General features: G+C 40.8%; 2 protein-coding genes across 2 annotated transcripts; both read right to left on the bottom strand.

Moving 5' to 3' along the window:
• Positions 1-3,295, bottom strand: LOC128742303 (protein spartin). Its single transcript, XM_053838631.1, has 2 exons — positions 2,933-3,295; positions 1-2,258 (listed from the first exon to the last, which is right to left on the bottom strand). The coding sequence occupies exon 2, from the start codon at positions 2,235-2,237 to the stop codon at positions 465-467; it is 1,773 nt and encodes a 590-aa protein (XP_053694606.1). The 5' UTR covers positions 2,238-2,258; positions 2,933-3,295; the 3' UTR covers positions 1-464.
• A 5,615-nt stretch (positions 3,296-8,910) lies between these two features.
• On the bottom strand, positions 8,911-14,269 carry LOC128741840 (uncharacterized). The gene is made up of 2 exons (XM_053837931.1): positions 14,174-14,269; positions 8,911-14,101 (listed from the first exon to the last, which is right to left on the bottom strand). The coding sequence occupies exon 2, from the start codon at positions 14,094-14,096 to the stop codon at positions 8,970-8,972; it is 5,127 nt and encodes a 1,708-aa protein (XP_053693906.1). The 5' UTR covers positions 14,097-14,101; positions 14,174-14,269; the 3' UTR covers positions 8,911-8,969.
• Between the last annotated feature and the right edge of the window lie 4,074 nt (positions 14,270-18,343).

Below are 18,343 nucleotides of genomic sequence, written 5' to 3'. Positions count from 1 at the left end.
AGTTTTATTATAATATCTTTATAGTCAGATTCGAGTTTCCAATGGTCAGATCAAGAGATTATCTGTGGTTCGTAAATATTCTGCCTTTCGAGGAGTATTTTCTGTTTGCAGTAACAACATGAGAAACCTAATGGGTTTCCTAAATAGTTCTAAACAAGCTGGTTCATCCAATAGATCAATTATAACGCACACTGCCCAATTCTGTCGTTGTTTAAAAGTCTCTCAATTTTTTCTTCTAGATTCATTATCAATACTACCGTTATAACTGCATTTTTTTCTGATCATATTATAATGCTATCAAAACCATATAAAACCTTCTAAAATACCAAGGTACAACATTATATTTAAAATCTGAGAGCTCCTTATGCTTAAAATATAAATATTGTGTTCAAGTGTATGCAGACAGGTATCACCTTTGTGTTATGGTTTACAACTTTAAGGTTACGCTTATAGAGATTCCAAATCTATTTGCGTACTTCTTCGGCTAATGCGGACAGATCTGGGTAAAGAACGGCGGCCGGCACTACTCGCTGTTGTGTATCAACCATAGCGCCATTAGTAGCTCTGGAAGAACCTTCTCCTGCGTTGAAATCCACTTCCGGTATCGGTGGTCTGTACCCAGCGACCAGCGCTTTGCCGGCATTCTTAGCCGTTCGTTTAGCAATTCCTTTCGGTGTCATATTGCTCACATTCTGGCTTACGTTTATGACATTGCCAACCGTGTCCAGCGAACTTCCGACCACTTGACCGGCCTCCGGGCCGTATTTGTGCTGCACAATTTGAACAGTGCTGTTGCTTAGACTTGTCCCCAAAATAGAAGCGGATTTTTCTAACCCATTGTAAACTGTTCCGAAACCTTCGACGGCCCCAGCACAGATGGTAAGAGCTCCGTGAACTTTTTCCGAAGCGTCCTCTTCAGTCATGCCAGTGCTATAGGATAACAAGTTTGAGCCGTGCTTTTGAATATGGGGAGCAAGGAAGCGTCCTAATGCCATCGTAGCTGATCCCACCTTACCGGCAACATAACTTGTTACGCTTGCCGCTGTTCCGCTCACGGTTTTGGCAATCTCTATTCCAGTTTTTACATTACTAGGAACCTGAGCGGGCGCTTCGTCAGGAGTTTTGCGAATTTTCGCTATAAGGTAGGGTGTACCGTAGGCAATGTATTCGCCGGTTTTTTCCGCTCCCTTTATTAGGCCTTTTGATACGTAGAAAGCGCCTTTAATAATATTGGCCGATACATTGGCGCTAGTACTACGTCTGGGACGTGATTCACCAAACTGAAAGTCTGGTCCCTGCGTTCTAAAACCTTCACGTTGAGTTACAATACCATGTAGAAAAGCCACAAATATCTCCAACACTACATCATCTGCGTCGGCAGGAATGATGAGCCCAATTGTTCGACCATTTTCGCTGTTCAAATCGGGAATAATAAAAGCTCCATATTCCGTTCGGTAGCATGGCGACACTCCGGGGATCAACGGGTAGATAAACGACGGATCAACCCCACGTTGCTCTTCGATCTCGGAAAGGACGACAAACCCCTCTCGTGCTTCAATCGCACGTTCCAGCAAGGGTTCTTCAGCATTATGAATTCTTGCCGAAGCGACAGTCGGTATCACTTGTACGAAAACGGTGCTTTCCAGCCTCCTAACGTCATCTTTCTCGATTCTAACGATACGTAGAGTTGAATCGTCCAATGCCCTCGAAACTACTCCATCCGGTTCGATGTAGTACATCTTCACTCCATCACACGAAAACAACAATTCCAAGCTACTATTTTCACTGTCTTCATCCCCACAATTCTGCATCTCACGCAATGCTTGCGCCAATTCGGTGTATGTCCGTGGCCTCAGTACTTGACCTTCAGTCGAGATTGATTCTGAACCATTTTTGTCACTAACAGCATCCTGCTGATCCATCTTGCTTGCGATCTGACCTATCCGCTGCAGCACTTCACCACGGGTACATTTCATTTTATGAATCATTCGCACGGCTGACTGCCAAGTTTCATCCTTTTGGAAATCGTCCGAAATTTCCACGGGAATCGCCAGGGCTTCGTCGATTGTTTGTATGCCCTCCTTATAGCTGGCAAGTGCCAGGTCCGGACGTTCATGTTCTTCAAATTTGATGGCTCGCTCGATAGTCCGATATGCACTGTCATGGGCGCTTTTGATGCTGGCAAACGTACGAGCCCATTGCTGCTGTGACGCTGTTGTCTTGCTGCTCGCGAACATGTTTGCTGTTGTATACGTTTCCTATGCAGCGAGAGACCAAGAGAAAACAAAATTAAATAGGATAAGCTAATTAAGCTGGTGGTGGAATGAATCAAATTTGAGTAATGAAATCTAAATACAATTTTATTCTTGTTACAAGTTGGATGCTAAATGTGTCCGGTGAAAATCAATAAAACAATCTAATAGTATATGAACCGCAACCAAAGTTTTTAATTGCTTGAGATTTGCAGCAATTAAATTGGTTTAAAAATAATAGCTGATTAGTAATATCTCACAGATTAGTTATGAGTAAAGTAATCTGTTATGTTTACGTTGCTTTTAATGTTAAAAATCCACTCACACCGAAGACCCAAGTTCGAATCCTAACCCCGCAGAAGTCGCGAATGACCCATGCTGTTAAACTTAAAGGGATAATCAAAACAAAAAAAAATGTCAAAAACCATAAACCATACGTGAATAGAAGGTGAAATCACAATCACAAGAAAAGAACACTCTACATAATAAAAAAAATCTAAAGAAACCAAACAAATGCTAGATGATTCACCCACCACCACCACCACCACCGTTACCGAATACTCGATTATTCTATGAGCTTGCCGAAATATTTTATTTCGTAATCGCAAGTTCTGACGATTAAAGCTGCCAACCAGCTGCACTTATTATGTGTACTTGCGTGCTTAAATGTGTTTACCTACCTCTTCGTGCTGATGCAATCAATTTCTGTTCTGCGGTCGGACAAGATGAACTTTACTTTTTGATGTGTAACTCGATGCTGTGAACTGAACTAGTAAATAAATGAGATTCACTTTACTTTTATTATATTTCAGTTTCTATTTTGATACTGAGTTTTTTTGCCGGTGCGTATAGGTAGCTAGCTATACACATTTCAAGGACAAGATTTCTGAAACTTAAATTCGCAGTTTCTAATTTTCTTTAAAGGTCGAAGTTACTGCAGCGACTTGTGCCAACTAACAGATTGACATTTTCAAGAGATAATCTAAGCTTGAGTTATTAGCGTAAAATCAAAATAAAACTTAGGACCTGCAATTTTCAACTGAACTGAACTGACTTTCTTAACTCTGGTTGTAGTAGCTTGTAGCGCTTGTAGCACTGAAACTGGAAGTAAACAACTACACGTAACGTTCGGTACTGTCACTAATCTCTCAAACGCCGATCTATAAATCCTGAAGTGCACAGCACGCGTGATGAGCTGCCCTTCCGAAACCTGATACGGATACACAGTACACATTGGTAGTGCTGTTAATTTAGTTTCATTCAAAAGTTAATATTTTCTGGGTATATTTCGCTAAATAATTTATTTACGAAAAATGTCACGTCTTGTTTTTTAACTGAGTCAGATTTTTCATTTTAATATTTATTAGTTTTACTGAATAGAATAAGTTAGAATCGCATGGTTGACGCAGCACTGCGACGCGATGGAACTTGAATCTGAACTTGGCCCTGAGTTTGGATTTGGACTACAGGACTTGGATTTGGGCTTAGGAGTGGACTTTTACTTTGGTATTAGATTTAGGCAGACTTAAACGTGGGTACAAGCTTGCTATGAAATCAACCTATGCTATGGTCAACCTCTATCTTGTCCTGCTCCTGAGTAAAGTCAAATGTGCAGCTTGTACAGTTGTCTTCCCAGCAGTGATATCCAAGATAAGACGTAGTTCTACTTGAAAAAGCATGGAGGAACCATATTTTAAGGGGACATAGATGTTTTGAGACTTTAAAAAATCAAATGTTTTTATCGATTATTTTAAAAGAATAACAGTTTAAGAATATATCAGGCCGTTCGGGTAATTCCTAAAGATTGACAAAGTTACAATTATTTGTATCAACTATTTGTATCACGTGTTGAGAGCAATTCACAGGGTTTTCAAAGTCGATAACGTTACCATCTCAAGAACGACTCAAGCTATTCGCTTTTTTTCTTTTTGTTGTTGTAAAGCTTATAAAAACCCACCTTTTCTTCGATATTGTAACATTTGTATTTTTTAAATGAAAGTTAATTTGTTTGACTAAAAAATGCCTTAATGTCCATCATTTTGCTTATTATTTCTTATACATTTTTTACATCAACAGACTTACATGGTTTCAATGATAGTATAACTTCTTAAAACTAATGGTCAAGTGTATAAATAGTAATAAATTCACGTAAATGTAAATAAAAACGGGCAAACAAATTAATTGGACCGGCTGAAGAAGCAGTTAAATCGCTCACGTAGGATTTGGCGCGTTTGATCGAATTCGAATATGGATGCTACTTTGTCAAACGTCCTCTGGATACCGCTGAGGGCCCCGTATTTGCTCTAGTTCGTACGGTGGTGTGACATCCTCAGTATAGCAGTATTTCGAAGGGATCTAGGCTGCACATTAAGGTCGATTCGCTCAAAAATTTGAGGGCAGTCTATTTTTACTCGCAGAGTATCGGCGACTAGCAGGGCTTTAGAGGTATCCCTCCGTCTGGAGAGAGTATCCAGGTGGAGCAGGGACATCGGTTTTCGTAGCTGGGTGAGTGATACGGATTTCGCCAGGGCAACCAACGAAGAGCAAAACACGGAAAGCGGCGCTGGATGGATTCAGAACTATTGTGATATTTCGAGTTTCAAACCGTAGAACAGTACCCCAGAGTCGACCTGACCAGGGAGCAGTTTAATGCTTTTAAGCAGTAGCTCTGTGAAGCTCTTGGCGATCCTAAAAATGAATTCCAGGGTCCTAGAGGATTTGTTGACGATATAGGATACATGCTGTCTGAGTGTTAGCTTTGTATCGAAGATTACACCTAGGTCTTTGATATGATCGACCCGCTCGATAGTGCTCGATAGCAGCGTGTAGTTGAAAATAAAAGCATCGTTTTTACGTGAGAAAGATATTACAGAGCACTTTGAGGAATTTACAACCATTCTATTTAAGGTACACCAATTAGCGAAAACATCCAACTGGTATTGGAGCGAGACAGTCTTCAAATGAGTGGATAAGGGGTTCACGTCGTTGAAATAGAGCAGGAATATGAGCGGTCCGGGATGACTGCCCTACGGAATACCTGAGGTGGCACAGAATGTGCTTATCTAACAGATCGTCAGCGATGGCAACCATCAGCTGACGATCTGTTAGATAAGAACGGAACCATCGCAGGAAAGTTCCGCTTATCTCAAACTTTTCGAGTTTAGCGATTGCGATTACGTGACTGAGCTTATCAAAGGCGACTGACAGGGCGGTATGTATGACGTCGGTTTGCGTCATTGCAGACATGTTGTCGACGACGTGCGTAGTAAGGTACAACAAATTAGCAGTAGCAAAACGGAAAATACCACTGGAGATGGACTTCTGGAATACGAGCTGTAGTGGCCTAACTAAACGAGATGTGCTTTTTCAGATAAGCGGAAGAAATTCCATCTAGCCCGGGATTGAAGGAAGAAAAGGAAGTTCAGTTGCGCAAAGGGCAATGGAGATCATCTCCGGTGTTTATACTCAGATCACTCAAAGCTTGACCGTACGACAGGACGTTGCTTGCGGCGCAGTCGACTTCGTCGCTGGTTAGACTTTCATGACTAAACACGCTAGCAAGTAAGCTGCATGTGTCAGTGAAATTTGAGGCAGCTTCATTGTGATAGATCATAGAGGAGGGCAGGGCCGGCGCTTCCCTTAAGCAAAACAAGCAGCTGTTTGGAGCGCCACTTCGAGGGGGCGCCATTTTGCCTACATTAAAAAAAACTGTAGCATTAAATAAATAAGTGGGTAGTATAACACTTTCTTCCTTCTCCTTTAGCAGCATAAAGCCGGGATGACAAGTGGTGTATCTAGAGTTACTCTTCGCTGTATTGGGTCCTGGGTTATTCACCGCCAATTTGTTGAGCATCCCGACACAAACAAATCGGCTTCAACTTGGTCGAGCTATCTAGTAAGTTGGGTCTCTCTATCCCTAAAGCCCCTCATACACGTACGAACATGTTGCCTGAAAATGTTGGTGTATTCATGTTTAGTCAACACTTTCGTCTGTGTATGAGCGCCACGAACCAAACTAGCAAAATAAGATATTGGGCTTGTCGCACGACCTGATTGACCCGCCAAGATTTTATTCGTTTCCATCCCAACATGTGCATACGTGTATGGGGCCCTTAAGGCCGATAGAGGTCTCAAGAGAACAGATTCACTGCACGGTCATCCGGTATTCTTGCGAGGTGACCAACCGACCCATCGTACTCTCCCAACTTTCGACAAGTGTACTTTGAGAATCTTTCCAAGTAGTGCCTGCAGTGCGTGGTTCATACGCCTACGCCATTCTTCCGTTTGCGCTCCACCTCCTCCTGATGAAAATCTATTCGCAACAAAACACAACAATCAAAACACTCAGATAAACGTGGTGGGAAAGTGGCATTTATGATAATAAATTATTTAGAAACTTTTTGAGAGAGATTTTAGAATCTCTTCAGAATCCGCAATCAACAGATTCATCTTCGATGAAGTAGCAAGGTATGAGGACTAGGTTTCTGAAGTAACAGAAAATATGAACCGAACTTTTTCGTTCTTGAAGGTTTACCATTCTAATAATGGGTTTTAAGAAACCGACACTTTTTCAAAAGAAATGGCGGTTGACTGTGACCAGTGTTGCGAAGCCCGCACTTGTGTGGGTTAATTTTCTCACACACGCGTGCTCGTTCTAATGAACACGCCGACATAAGCGTTCCTTTCGGACTCCCGCTTTTGTTTATTCATACACTTTTGCGAGTGTGTATTTAGCTAACAGCCACGGTCGTCGCTCTCGCACGTCATTGCAGCCTGAGCAACTGATAGCGATCATTTGCGAGGACTCACACTTCCACCCGCGTGTAAAATCGAGAGCGTAAGAAGAAGAAAACAAAAAGAAATGCAACATCTGTAACCCAGTGTGCCGCTAGCCTTCACGGGCAGCTGGCTGCCCACGAGTTGTTTGCCTCCTGAGTGGTTATGCAGAAAGACGCTACGAAACTGCGTTTTCGAGTATGTAGGTAACATATTTGCACACAGCAACGCCGGCTGTTTTTCGTTTGTTCTGGGAGCCCCATTTTGAGAATTTGCGTGGAGCGACAAATTGGCTTGCGCCGGTCCTGAAGGAGAGCAGCCCGCATTTCTTGCGTTATTCGTTCACAACCTTCCAGAAAGCTTTGGGGTACGCGCTGAGTTTCCTCTGAATCCTACGTTGATATTGCTGAATACAAACACGAGTGACCCGCTTGAAGTCGTGGTTTATTCTAACGTAGTGATGATGTAATGAGAGGGTACGGTGTCTGGAAAACTTTCGGAGAGCGGCTCTTTTTAGTGATTTGAGTGACGTGCAATGCCAACTAGCTGGCAGAGATCCTTGCAGGGTGGAAGCATATCCGGGTTTCTTCAAGGGAACATTCTGCAAATCCTACAGATGAAATGTTTTTAGATTCACTTTATACGAAAAGTCCAACATTCATAGTGAGGATTCAAGGCAACACAGCCCTCTTAAAGACTAAACACATTGGCCGCGTGACAGTGGCATGCTTATTTCCCTCACTCTGCTTATCACAACTTAGACTGAGCGAAGGCTTTGCAGTTTTCTGTCTGATGGCCGAAGCTCATGCACTTAGAACAGCGCTCCACAGCATCCAGCACTTGCCAGAATCCAGCACTTAGGTGGCAGTTGCCCGTGACATATTTATCCATCGACAAGGGCGCTGCGATAGGGTCTTCACCTGACCTGCCTTACGCAGGGATTTCTCTATTACTGTTAAATACATTTGGACACTTTACTTTTTGTTCTTACAATAAGTATTAAATTACCTTCGTGCCGATCAGTTTCAGGTAAGTAGTTACCCATCTACGGGGCCGAGTGTGTTGGTGCAAGATCAATCTGGCCCTGACCGGCCCACAACCCACACGTTTAGAGTCTTACCCGCCCAGTTCGTCTCCATCTCGTAAGATCTGCCAACTAGTAAGTGTTCTCCGACGAGATAATTAGAGAAGGAGCCGACACTACGTAGGCTAACAGAATGTGAAGACTGAGTGTTGATTGAAGGAATAGTTCTACCAGGCTTGAAACAGCGTATCATCAACATAGTGAGCGTCTCACGACAGTTTCTGATCCGAAGCGGGCTGCTGAAGAGAAGAAAATGTGTTGTTCCGAACGCTAAAGTCAAGAGGGAAGCACCATCACCGGACTCCGAAGCGGGGCCCTGCTCAGACAATCTATCAAAATACATTGATTACATACAACGAAAATCTGCTCGGAACGAATGTATGGTTCCACAAACGGAAGAAGGACATAGGGTCGTATTCTGTAAGTCACATCGAATAACTCGACTCGAGTCAGTCGCGATCGAGTGAGGGAGAACGGGCAGCATAGCGGCTCGGTGCATAACCAAAACAAAGTAAGCTCAGGCGTCTTTTGTTGACACTTGAGTCACTAGCAAAGTAACACTCGTCGTGACTTACAAAATAGGGCCCATAAGGGCAATAAGGCTCAACCCGATCCCGGAACCCGGGAAAATTTACTAATGCATGTGCGTTTTTATGTAGGGATCTATTGAGCTATTAAGTCTATTGAGCAAGTAAGCTATTAAGTAGTATTCAGAAAAAAATGATTTCGGATTAATACTGTGTCACTGGCGCACTTTTTGTAAATATATTACAATATTATAGTACAAAATACCCTAAACCCCAATATTTTTTCGTTATTTTTTTATCATTCGTTCATAGTCTTTTCTTGATCTTTGACTAACGCGTCTCAATAGTTCGTAGTAAGATGGAGTGCAAATAGATAAAAACATGCAATTGCTTCAAATCGTAAGCCATCACAGTTATGACATTAAGAGGTTGTACTGTTTTGTACAAAGGACAATGCTGTAACAGTAGTTTGATCGCCTCTACCTTTCCTGCTGCTATCGCGCGAACTATACTCGTTTCGATATGTCCGGGATCTTTAATTCTAGGCATTAAATATCGCATGACTTCAAATGAATCATTTAATGCGCACACCATTAGTGGGAGTGCATCCATAATATGGGGTGATATCAGTGTGTAATGCGTCTGCTTGATGTTGACCTTATATCGTTCAACAAGAAGTTTAACCAATCGTAAGCTTCCAGTAGCACAAGCATTATGAAGAAAAGACACTTTTGGATGTGCCTTACATGGGTCAAAAGCTGTATACTCAAGTATCATTTCCATCAGATGCAGGTTCCCGAGATATTCTGGTTTATGGTCCAACAAAAATTGAACATCAGCGCCACGCTCAAGAAGCATTTTTAAGACATCGTCACTGTACTTTTGCCTTTGAGTTGTGTACAAATAAGCGACATGAGCTAAAGCTGTGAATCCCTCGCGTATGCTCTCTAACGGAGCACTTTTGCTCTCCAGCAGATAACGAATTATATCTAAATCGCAAATCCGGACAGCCTCCAGTAGAATCACAGTAAGATCCGAAGTACGTTCCATAAGGTACTTGATAATTGATTTATCTTTGGCAAAGGAGTCCCATCGTTCCGTCATGCGGAGTGCCACAACTAATGGCTGGGCTTGCGCATTCTGCTGATAATTCTGAAGCATGGAGGGGAAAGTTTCGCATAGAAATATAATGTACTTATAAACGTGACGCTGAATAGCGATTTCTAACCACTGGTAAGGCACCTCTTGTGTTGTTAGCATTTTAACGAAAAACTTTAATATTTTCTCATCGATGTTTTCTGTTATAATCATGGTAATTAAAGATATCAGTTCACTATTACTTAATGTCATTTTAGTTTCTTTGTAGAGTTTTTTGGTTTGCCGATAGCTGTTGGACAGTACTGACGCTCTTATGACCTCAAAAGTTACTACAGCTCCATGTTTCAATAATAAACCGACGTTCTTGAATCTTCCTCTTCCAATAACTAAACAAAGTGGATTTGTTCCGGTCGATTTGATGATGGTTTGCGAAATTGCCGGTATGGCAAGAAATTCGCTGACCACGCACGTTTTGGTACTAAAGGTTATTAGAAAGGACAAAAGTGATTCGTCAGCAGTGCTTTGTATCATGCTTTGAAATGCTTTTGGCGAAATTATTTTCATAAGATAACGTAATGCATCTATGTTTCCACTGCTGCCAATGATATATTTGACTTTTGTAAGTGACGAACCATTTTTAAATTGAGGCGTAAAATGGTACAGAAGGTCATTGCGATGACATGATATCACCATGTTGAGAGTAATCTGGTCTTCTGAAGTAGACTTATTGTGGGTTAAAAATATTTCAACCACATCAAAGAAACCCTGCATTGCTGCCAGTTGCAGAGGATTCAGTCCATCTAGACATTTTTTGTTCGTAAGCCTTTTAGCGTCTTTATTTTTCAAGGCATCGCGAATTGCATCGACGTTATTTGCAGAACAAAGCATATGTAACAAATTTCTGCCGGAGTCATCAACAGACTCCCATGGAAGAATTTTATGTAATTGTTTTATAAAATGTGGATGTGAAAAATTGCTTTTAGAAAGAAAATCAAAACACTTTCCATAGCAATTGAAAAATGTTGTAAACTTGTCGAATTTTCCCGTTAGCATGCAAAAGTGGAGCATTTTTTCAATCTGGTCAATCGGATCATATCCATCATCCTTGAAACCTTTCTGAGGCATACGGTTTGATAGCGAATCTTTGAGAGCAATGGATTCATATTCAAAAGCGCATGTATATCCAAGCAAGGAAAAAAGTTGTACTAAGCGTTCAGGATAACATCCTAATAACTCACTGTACTTTAAACGTTTCCACAAGTGATAAAAAATAAACAGTTCGTTCGATGTACAAATATGTGGTTTGGCATGCAAGTGCTCCTCAACGAATGCGATTGCTTCGTCTGGATAATTATAGATTAGAACGTCTAATACGCTATGCAATGCGTATTGACTTCCAGGCCAAGAAAGTCTAAAAAATCCATAAATGTCAAATTGAGGATCACATTGCTTTAGAAAGTTTTTCACATCTTTTACAGCTGGAAGTTTTTGTTCCCTTAGATATCGCTTCCGACGTTCGTATTTTTGTGCACACGGTCCAAAGATTGGTAAGGCTGCATATTTTCTATCGGTGTTTAGAATTTCATATCGCAATTCAAACAGCACTTGTACTGTAACGTTGGTCGTTTCTACCGGACATATAACTGACGATCCACCGACGGCAACATCATGTGCCAATATGTTTCGAAACAATTTTCCAACCGGCATTGGGGCGGGACTGTTTAAATATTCTAACTGTAACTGAAATGCTTTAGTATGAGATAAGATTCCACAAATCTCTAGTAAACCCATTTTGATGGCTAAACAACGAGTAGCTTCCAGCTTTTCGTCTGGCAGTGGTTTTGTGTTAACCAAGTCATAAAGAGCTTGAATCCTTTCTTCGAACAATAGTTGAAATTTACGAGTTTCAGTTTTTTGAAGACGGTCGACTGCGCTTGTTTCAAATGATATAGATTGTTCATTGAGCACTTTTTTAAGTATTTTAAGTTTCTTCTTCACATCGAACAGGCCGGCTTCATTTCTACTGGACGCTGGATTGTATACCCGACGGTTTAATTCAGAATGGATACGGTAAAACTTTTTCATTTCCAAATGTATATTCAAACCAGCCAGAAGTTTTTCTGTATATAACTCATCTTCGTACGGAACAAACTGATAAATTTTGAATTTATTCAAATCATTTCGCCGGTCTTCCTTGCGAGCTAAACAACTGTTCAACTCGAACAGAATTTCATTGACTTCAAGTGAAATCTTCAGTTGGATAACTTGCACTACTTTTTTATTTGCTTCTCTCAGTTGCTTAACAGCCTCGGTTGAATAGTAATTCCAAGAGTGATTTGTATCATAGTGAATAAATATTCGTCTCATAGTTTCAAGATTTTTCGAAACTGCAAAGCTTTTAATAGTAGAAACCATCCTATTCTGGTATTGCAAAATTCGTGTCCTATGTTTGTGATCTTCCTCTTGCGCATTCTTTATATGTTGTTCTATTGCACGAAGCAGGAATCGAACTTCTGTCAGATGTTCATAATATCTTAGACGTTCTAAAAGAATGTGTATTTCGGTAAACGGGAAACAACCATTAACACCTTTGATTGTCGCGGGTAACAGTTCACACGCCAGTCCATAATACGCGTGGCACTGTTGAACTGACTTGAAACACATAACACGACTGCAACATGCTCGCAGAGCCTTCGTGAAAACCCACTCATAAACCGATCGGAATTGGTCGCCACTTTTGCGTAAATCTTTTTGAACAGCTCTACAATATGCTAAACGCACATTGCTTAGTTCACCGCGGTCGCAACGTTTTCGGAAATTTATTTCAGCTAACGATAGACCATGAGAATAAATATTTCTTTGCTGCTCATACATCTTATTTATCATACGCGAGTTCAGCCCAGTAAGCTGGCTATGAAGCCTTCCTTCTAGATTAGGAGTTTCAGCAGTGCCTTTGCTGTACTCTCCAATTAACTGCAATGCTCCTCTAAAAGCTGCAAAACCCACCCGATTCACGTATTCCTCCGTCAAATGAAGATCTTTCATTACGTCTACGGTAAGGATCATTTTCTCCAAAGAAAAATTAGTTTTCAAAACCTGATAACGTCGTACTAACAGTTTTATCACACGACGTGATTTTGGCGGCATGAATTCACTAAAAGGCTTCGTTCTGGTTCGTTGTCCATATCGAACGGTTTCAATAGCCCAAAGAATCGCCTTTTTACTAAGTCTTACAGTTGGATGTAGCTTGGTCCATTGTTCCTGGATTTGCCCAATCGAGTACACATTCGAAAGAAGGAATTGTAGATAGTTGAACTGTTTCACGGTTAGTTTGGGTGCGCAGTTTTTCCCCTTCCTTTTCTGTTTAACTATTGTGGGAGTTATTTTCTCGGGATATTTACGTTTCCAAGCAGCGTAAATATCATTGCGTCTAATAAATTGAAGAAGATCCTCTTCCAAAGTGAGACCTTCGATCCGGTGCCGTTCCTTGGTTGTCTTTAAAGCAGTGAGCTCAACTGAAAGCATTTTCAGTATTGCTAGTATGAATTGATTATCAACAAGAAGCACGCAATACTCGAATAAGCATTTACGTATTTTGTTTTGCACTTTATTGAATACGTAGATACAGTAAACTATCTCTCTTGTATGCAGTTTGTCCCACATCCAACGTGGCCCGAGCCGACGCAGTCCTTCCTTGGGCCACAGTACATCAATTATGTACAGGTTATCGGAAATGATATCTAGCGCAAGTAGACTCTCGACATCGACGAGGTCGTTTTCAAGATTGCCGGTAAGAAATGTAATTTCTCTTAATATTATTCCCAACCGCTCCCGAATGCTGATAATTCGTTGATCTTCATTAGGCACCGCCCTATCCGTGCTGCTGTAGCATACCAGTAGTTGATTTTTCAAACAATAGACTTCCATTTCCGGTTTAAGCGGAACCCTTTTCACGTGTAATTCTTCCATTGCATAGGAAATTGAAGTAAATTTATCAATTTCCTTCGTTTGTTTCAGTTCGAAAAATATTGTCAACAGTTCAGCGCTGCCACGTCTTATCAGTCTGTACACCATCCGTTGAATCTGCGGAAAACGATTGGCTTCGGCGTCGAGCATAAGTCGAACCAATTTACGATCACCCAAAGCTAGCGCATGCTCTGTTGGAGTTAAATTTTTATCATTGCGCAGATCGCAATCGATGCCCTTTTCGATTAGCGTCTTCACAAGATTTTGCTTTCGCTCGTATGTGCATTGAATAAGATCATCCCAGCAGCCTTCGATTGTCACCATTCCCTTGGCGCTTATAAACTCGTCCAGACGGTTGGATTCATGGGCCCGCAGAATGTTTTGCAACTCCATGGTACCTGTAAGTATTGGAAAAGTAAGAGAAAATATTTACGGCGCAGTACCTGAAATCCAAATCTTGGTCTACTTACTAAAATCCGGTGTGTCGGCTGCGATAAAGGTCAGTCGATTACCACTTCAAGTAGTGAACTAAAGATTAAACAATCGCAACGGCAACAAACCGCTTATCAATGTTTTCGTCTAAGGGGATTTCTTCATTATCTCCCAAAAATCGGGCGAAGAGTACAAGGTAGTTATTTATTTTCACGAGTATTTTTCGACATACGAACAGAAAAAAATATTAAAATAAATTCGGGAGTGAATTTCGCCGGTAAAAGAACAATTGATATTTTCCGGTTTTCCCGAATGTTACAAACTTCACCGGTATTCTTCGTACCATACTAATGCTGTTTTTTCTCTTCTTCGCTTTAGCCTTGGCTTTAGACCAGACGAGACTTATTCGTTCATAAAAACATAGGTCTTATGATAGTTAGGTGTGTTGCAAATATAATCAATTTAAACGAAATGAAAAAAGATACCTAACATCTGGTTTCCTTCTTTTGATTAATCGTCGCTTGTGTTTTATTACGTTTAAAAAAAATTCCTTTAACTTGCTCCAAATTTTTTGTACTCTGCTTTACTTTTTTTTAAATATTTATAGTTGTCCTTTTCGGAGTATAGTGACAGAGTCTTCTTTTTAGATTATTATACGTAGTAACCATCTAAAGTTTAATGAGATAATGCATATTGAACGTGAAGTTGCAGTGTGAACGTTTTCTATTTCATTTCATTTTTTCGTCGGGTATTCTTGCCACGTGCCCAGCCCACCGCAGCCTGCCACATTGTACTTCCTTCATTATATCAAACTGCAAATGTTGATAATCACTTCTTCCTCTGCTCTGCGGTCTGATGATTCCTACGATATCGCTGTTATACTTACTTATCCTGGTACGATATCCCTTAAGATTACACCTGCATAACAATGTTCCGCCAACATATTCGGTGTGGGCTATTCGTCTCCAGTTTCTCGAGTGTCCCACATTTTCTAGGCTTTGCTCTACTTAGTCTAACTATTTAGTACGCTGTGTACCTCTGTGGGGTTGTTGGCCGGCATTCTCACAGCATGTCCCGCCCATAGTATCTTTCCAGTTTTAACAACTTTCTGGATATTGAGTTCGCGAAGAACTAGGCCAGCTCGTGGTTCTCTCTGTTCTCACATATCCCGCCAAAGATGGTACTAAGCACATGACGTTCGAAAACGGCCAGTGCTTTCAAGTCCCCGTCGAGCATTGTACACGCTTCCATAAAGGACTACCGATTTTATTAACGTTTTATACATGATACTTTTAGTACGTCAGTCAAACTTACCTGATCTTGGGGTCTGTGGCGTAGTAAGCACGGTGTCCGGCCTGAAAATGCCTGCGTATTTCTTTTCTGCATTTATATCCGAGACCATCAACAACCCGACGTATACAAACGCGTCCAACATCTCAAACTCGTCCCCATCGATTACCACACTATTACCAATGCGAGCTCGATTGCGTTCGGTTTCACCTGCTAACAGGTAATGACCACTAATCCAGTCTACTCTGCTTCACGTTTCGCCTTGGTATACTGCTCAGAAACCACCTGGAACGTCCTTCTGACAATGTCCGCATCGTCAGCGAAACATATAAATTGGCTGGATTTATTGAAGATCGTGCCCCACATGTTAAAACCCGCACGTTTCATCACACCATGTAGCGCAATGTTGAACAGAACTAGGAGCCAGAGAATACCACCACCTTGTCGATGTCTCTTGCGCGTTTCAAACAGGCTTGATATCGCGCCCAATATACTCCCACAGCACTGTACACCGTTCATAGTGGCCTTAATCAGTGCTTGTCAACTTCCCGGGAAAGCCGTTAGTCCATCATTTTCCATAGATCTTCAAAATCGATAGTATCATAGGCGGCCTAGAAATCTATGAATAGGTGATGCGTGGGGACTTGGTTTTCGCAACTATTTTGGAGGATCTGCCGAAACATGATATGGTCCGTTGTCGAACTTCCGTCCACAAAACCGGCTTGATAACTTTCCACATATCTACTTGCTAGTGGCGCTAGACGGTGGAAGCTGCGCTGAGAAAACATGTTATATGCGGCATTGAGAATAGTTATTGTGATTGCTCGGTAGCTCCCATACTACAACTTATCGGTCTTTTGGTATATTGGACATATGTCCCCTCCTTTCACTGCTCCAGTAGCTGTTCCGTTTCCCAGATCCTTACTAGTAGCCAGTGGAAATACGTAAACAACCTATCCTTGCCTATTTTGATAACATGCTCAACTAGAGATTGAGAGCTGTGAGTTGGACTCTCGCTTTCGCTTAGTCTATATTTTTAGTCATCTCATTGGAGTGACAACAACGATTGTTTCTCTCTACCGAAAACAAGAACGAAAAGTAACTGTGTAATGTCCGAAAATCAAGTTTTAAGACGCTTACCTGCACAGCATAACGAAGTCCTGCGAAATTCCATTTTCTACTGATCCAGCTCATCGGATATGCGATTATTCTTTCGTGTTATTTTCTGGAATCAGTTTTACAATTCCGTAAATCATTACTTCGTCCAGTCGCTTAAATTAGAGGTGTACGTTTGGTCATATTCTATAAGCACCTTATTTCTGAATCAAATAACCCATTCGAACTATTAGCGGTAGCTGCAGCGCTCAACCCCTGAGCAACATGGGTTGGTGGTCTATTAAACTGCGAACACAACTAAAATATAAGGAGGTAGGGTATGTTGCTGTTTCGTCGTAATTGCCTATTCTTATCCTATCCAACACAAATTATTAAAAATATCAGCATTTTTATGACACACAACGCAAAACTAGTTATTCCCTAATATTTTAGTTTATTGTCTATCATACGCGATCAATCAAAGTGAGCTGAGATATTGTAGATCTTATGCTTTTTATCATTAAAAAAGTCATACCAGCCGAATTTCCTACGTTTTTTCGAGCGGCGAAGAAGAAAATGTCGACAAGTCGTTTTAATTTCCATCATTCATAAATGAAAATAACTCACGCAAGGCATTGTCGTTATTCTACAGCCAGGAAAACTTTCCTGACCTGCAGAAATTTTGCAGAATAACATTTGTCATGCCCAGTGTTGGGCATTGCTAATTCGCTAACCGATACAATTTGCTCGATAATCGTGGTAATTTCGCTAATCACTAATCGCAAACTGCAAATTAACAGTCACTGCTTATTTATGAACATATTTCGCAACAACTTGTATTGTAATCTATCACTGTACAAATTATTACTAATTTGTATATATTACACGACTTCTCTTAATTTAACTAAGATCAAAACCTATTATAATGGATAGAATGCTTTACAGTTTATTAATTTTAAAATAAATAGCGGCACTTCATTATGGGCCAACACTTGCTATACTGACCTGTACAAAAAAACCTAGCCAACATAGAGCGGGCCCAAGCTGACAGCTTCATAGATGGGCTCAAGCTGACAACTGAGTCGGATGTGTGAATTGTTGAATTTCGTTAGTTTTGATTTTAGCCAAGGTTTTAACATCACATAGCTGATTCGAAATATGTGAAACTGTGAAAATGGTTAGTTAAATTCGTTTTGTAAAATCGTTTTGCGTTTGCCGCCTCTTTCATGTGAGCAACGAAATTATGACGTCATATCAGCCCCCTGGCCAGCAACAATTCGGCTAGTCTGAGTATAAATTATAAAGTATAACTAGCGTTTCTCGATAGGTCGGTTAGCGAATTAGCGAATTAGCGGTGCCCAACACTGGTCATGCCGTCCTACATAAATACATGCGCGTTAGCTTCGTAAACATTGTTGTGATTTTTAGTTCGGACGATGAAAAATTTTGATGGACGGATTTTAAAACGGTACGACGAATTTAAGAAATAAAGTCACTCAACTGAATTTCAATAATATGCTTTAATAATCGCATTTCAGTGATTTCAAAGTTCACGGATCCGAAGGTAAGTGTGTTTTAGTCAAATCAGCACAAGAACTTTTGGGGTATCCATTAAATCCATCCAACAAATGATGAAAATTGAAATGACTTCACTTACTACGACGGGAATTAGAAATAAACCCTACTTGTACATTTAAATTGCACCGTAAAATATAATTGAAAATTTCAAACACAAAAACGTGGTTTGCTTCGATTCTGATTTTTTTCTCAAGTCATCTAGAATCTATCGATCTATTAGGTTGTCATCGAAATGATAATATTTT

This window comes from Sabethes cyaneus, chromosome 3, assembly GCF_943734655.1.
Source record: "Sabethes cyaneus chromosome 3, idSabCyanKW18_F2, whole genome shotgun sequence".
Lineage (NCBI taxonomy): Eukaryota > Metazoa > Arthropoda > Insecta > Diptera > Culicidae > Sabethes > Sabethes cyaneus.
This window is presented reverse-complemented; position numbering and strand designations above follow the sequence as displayed.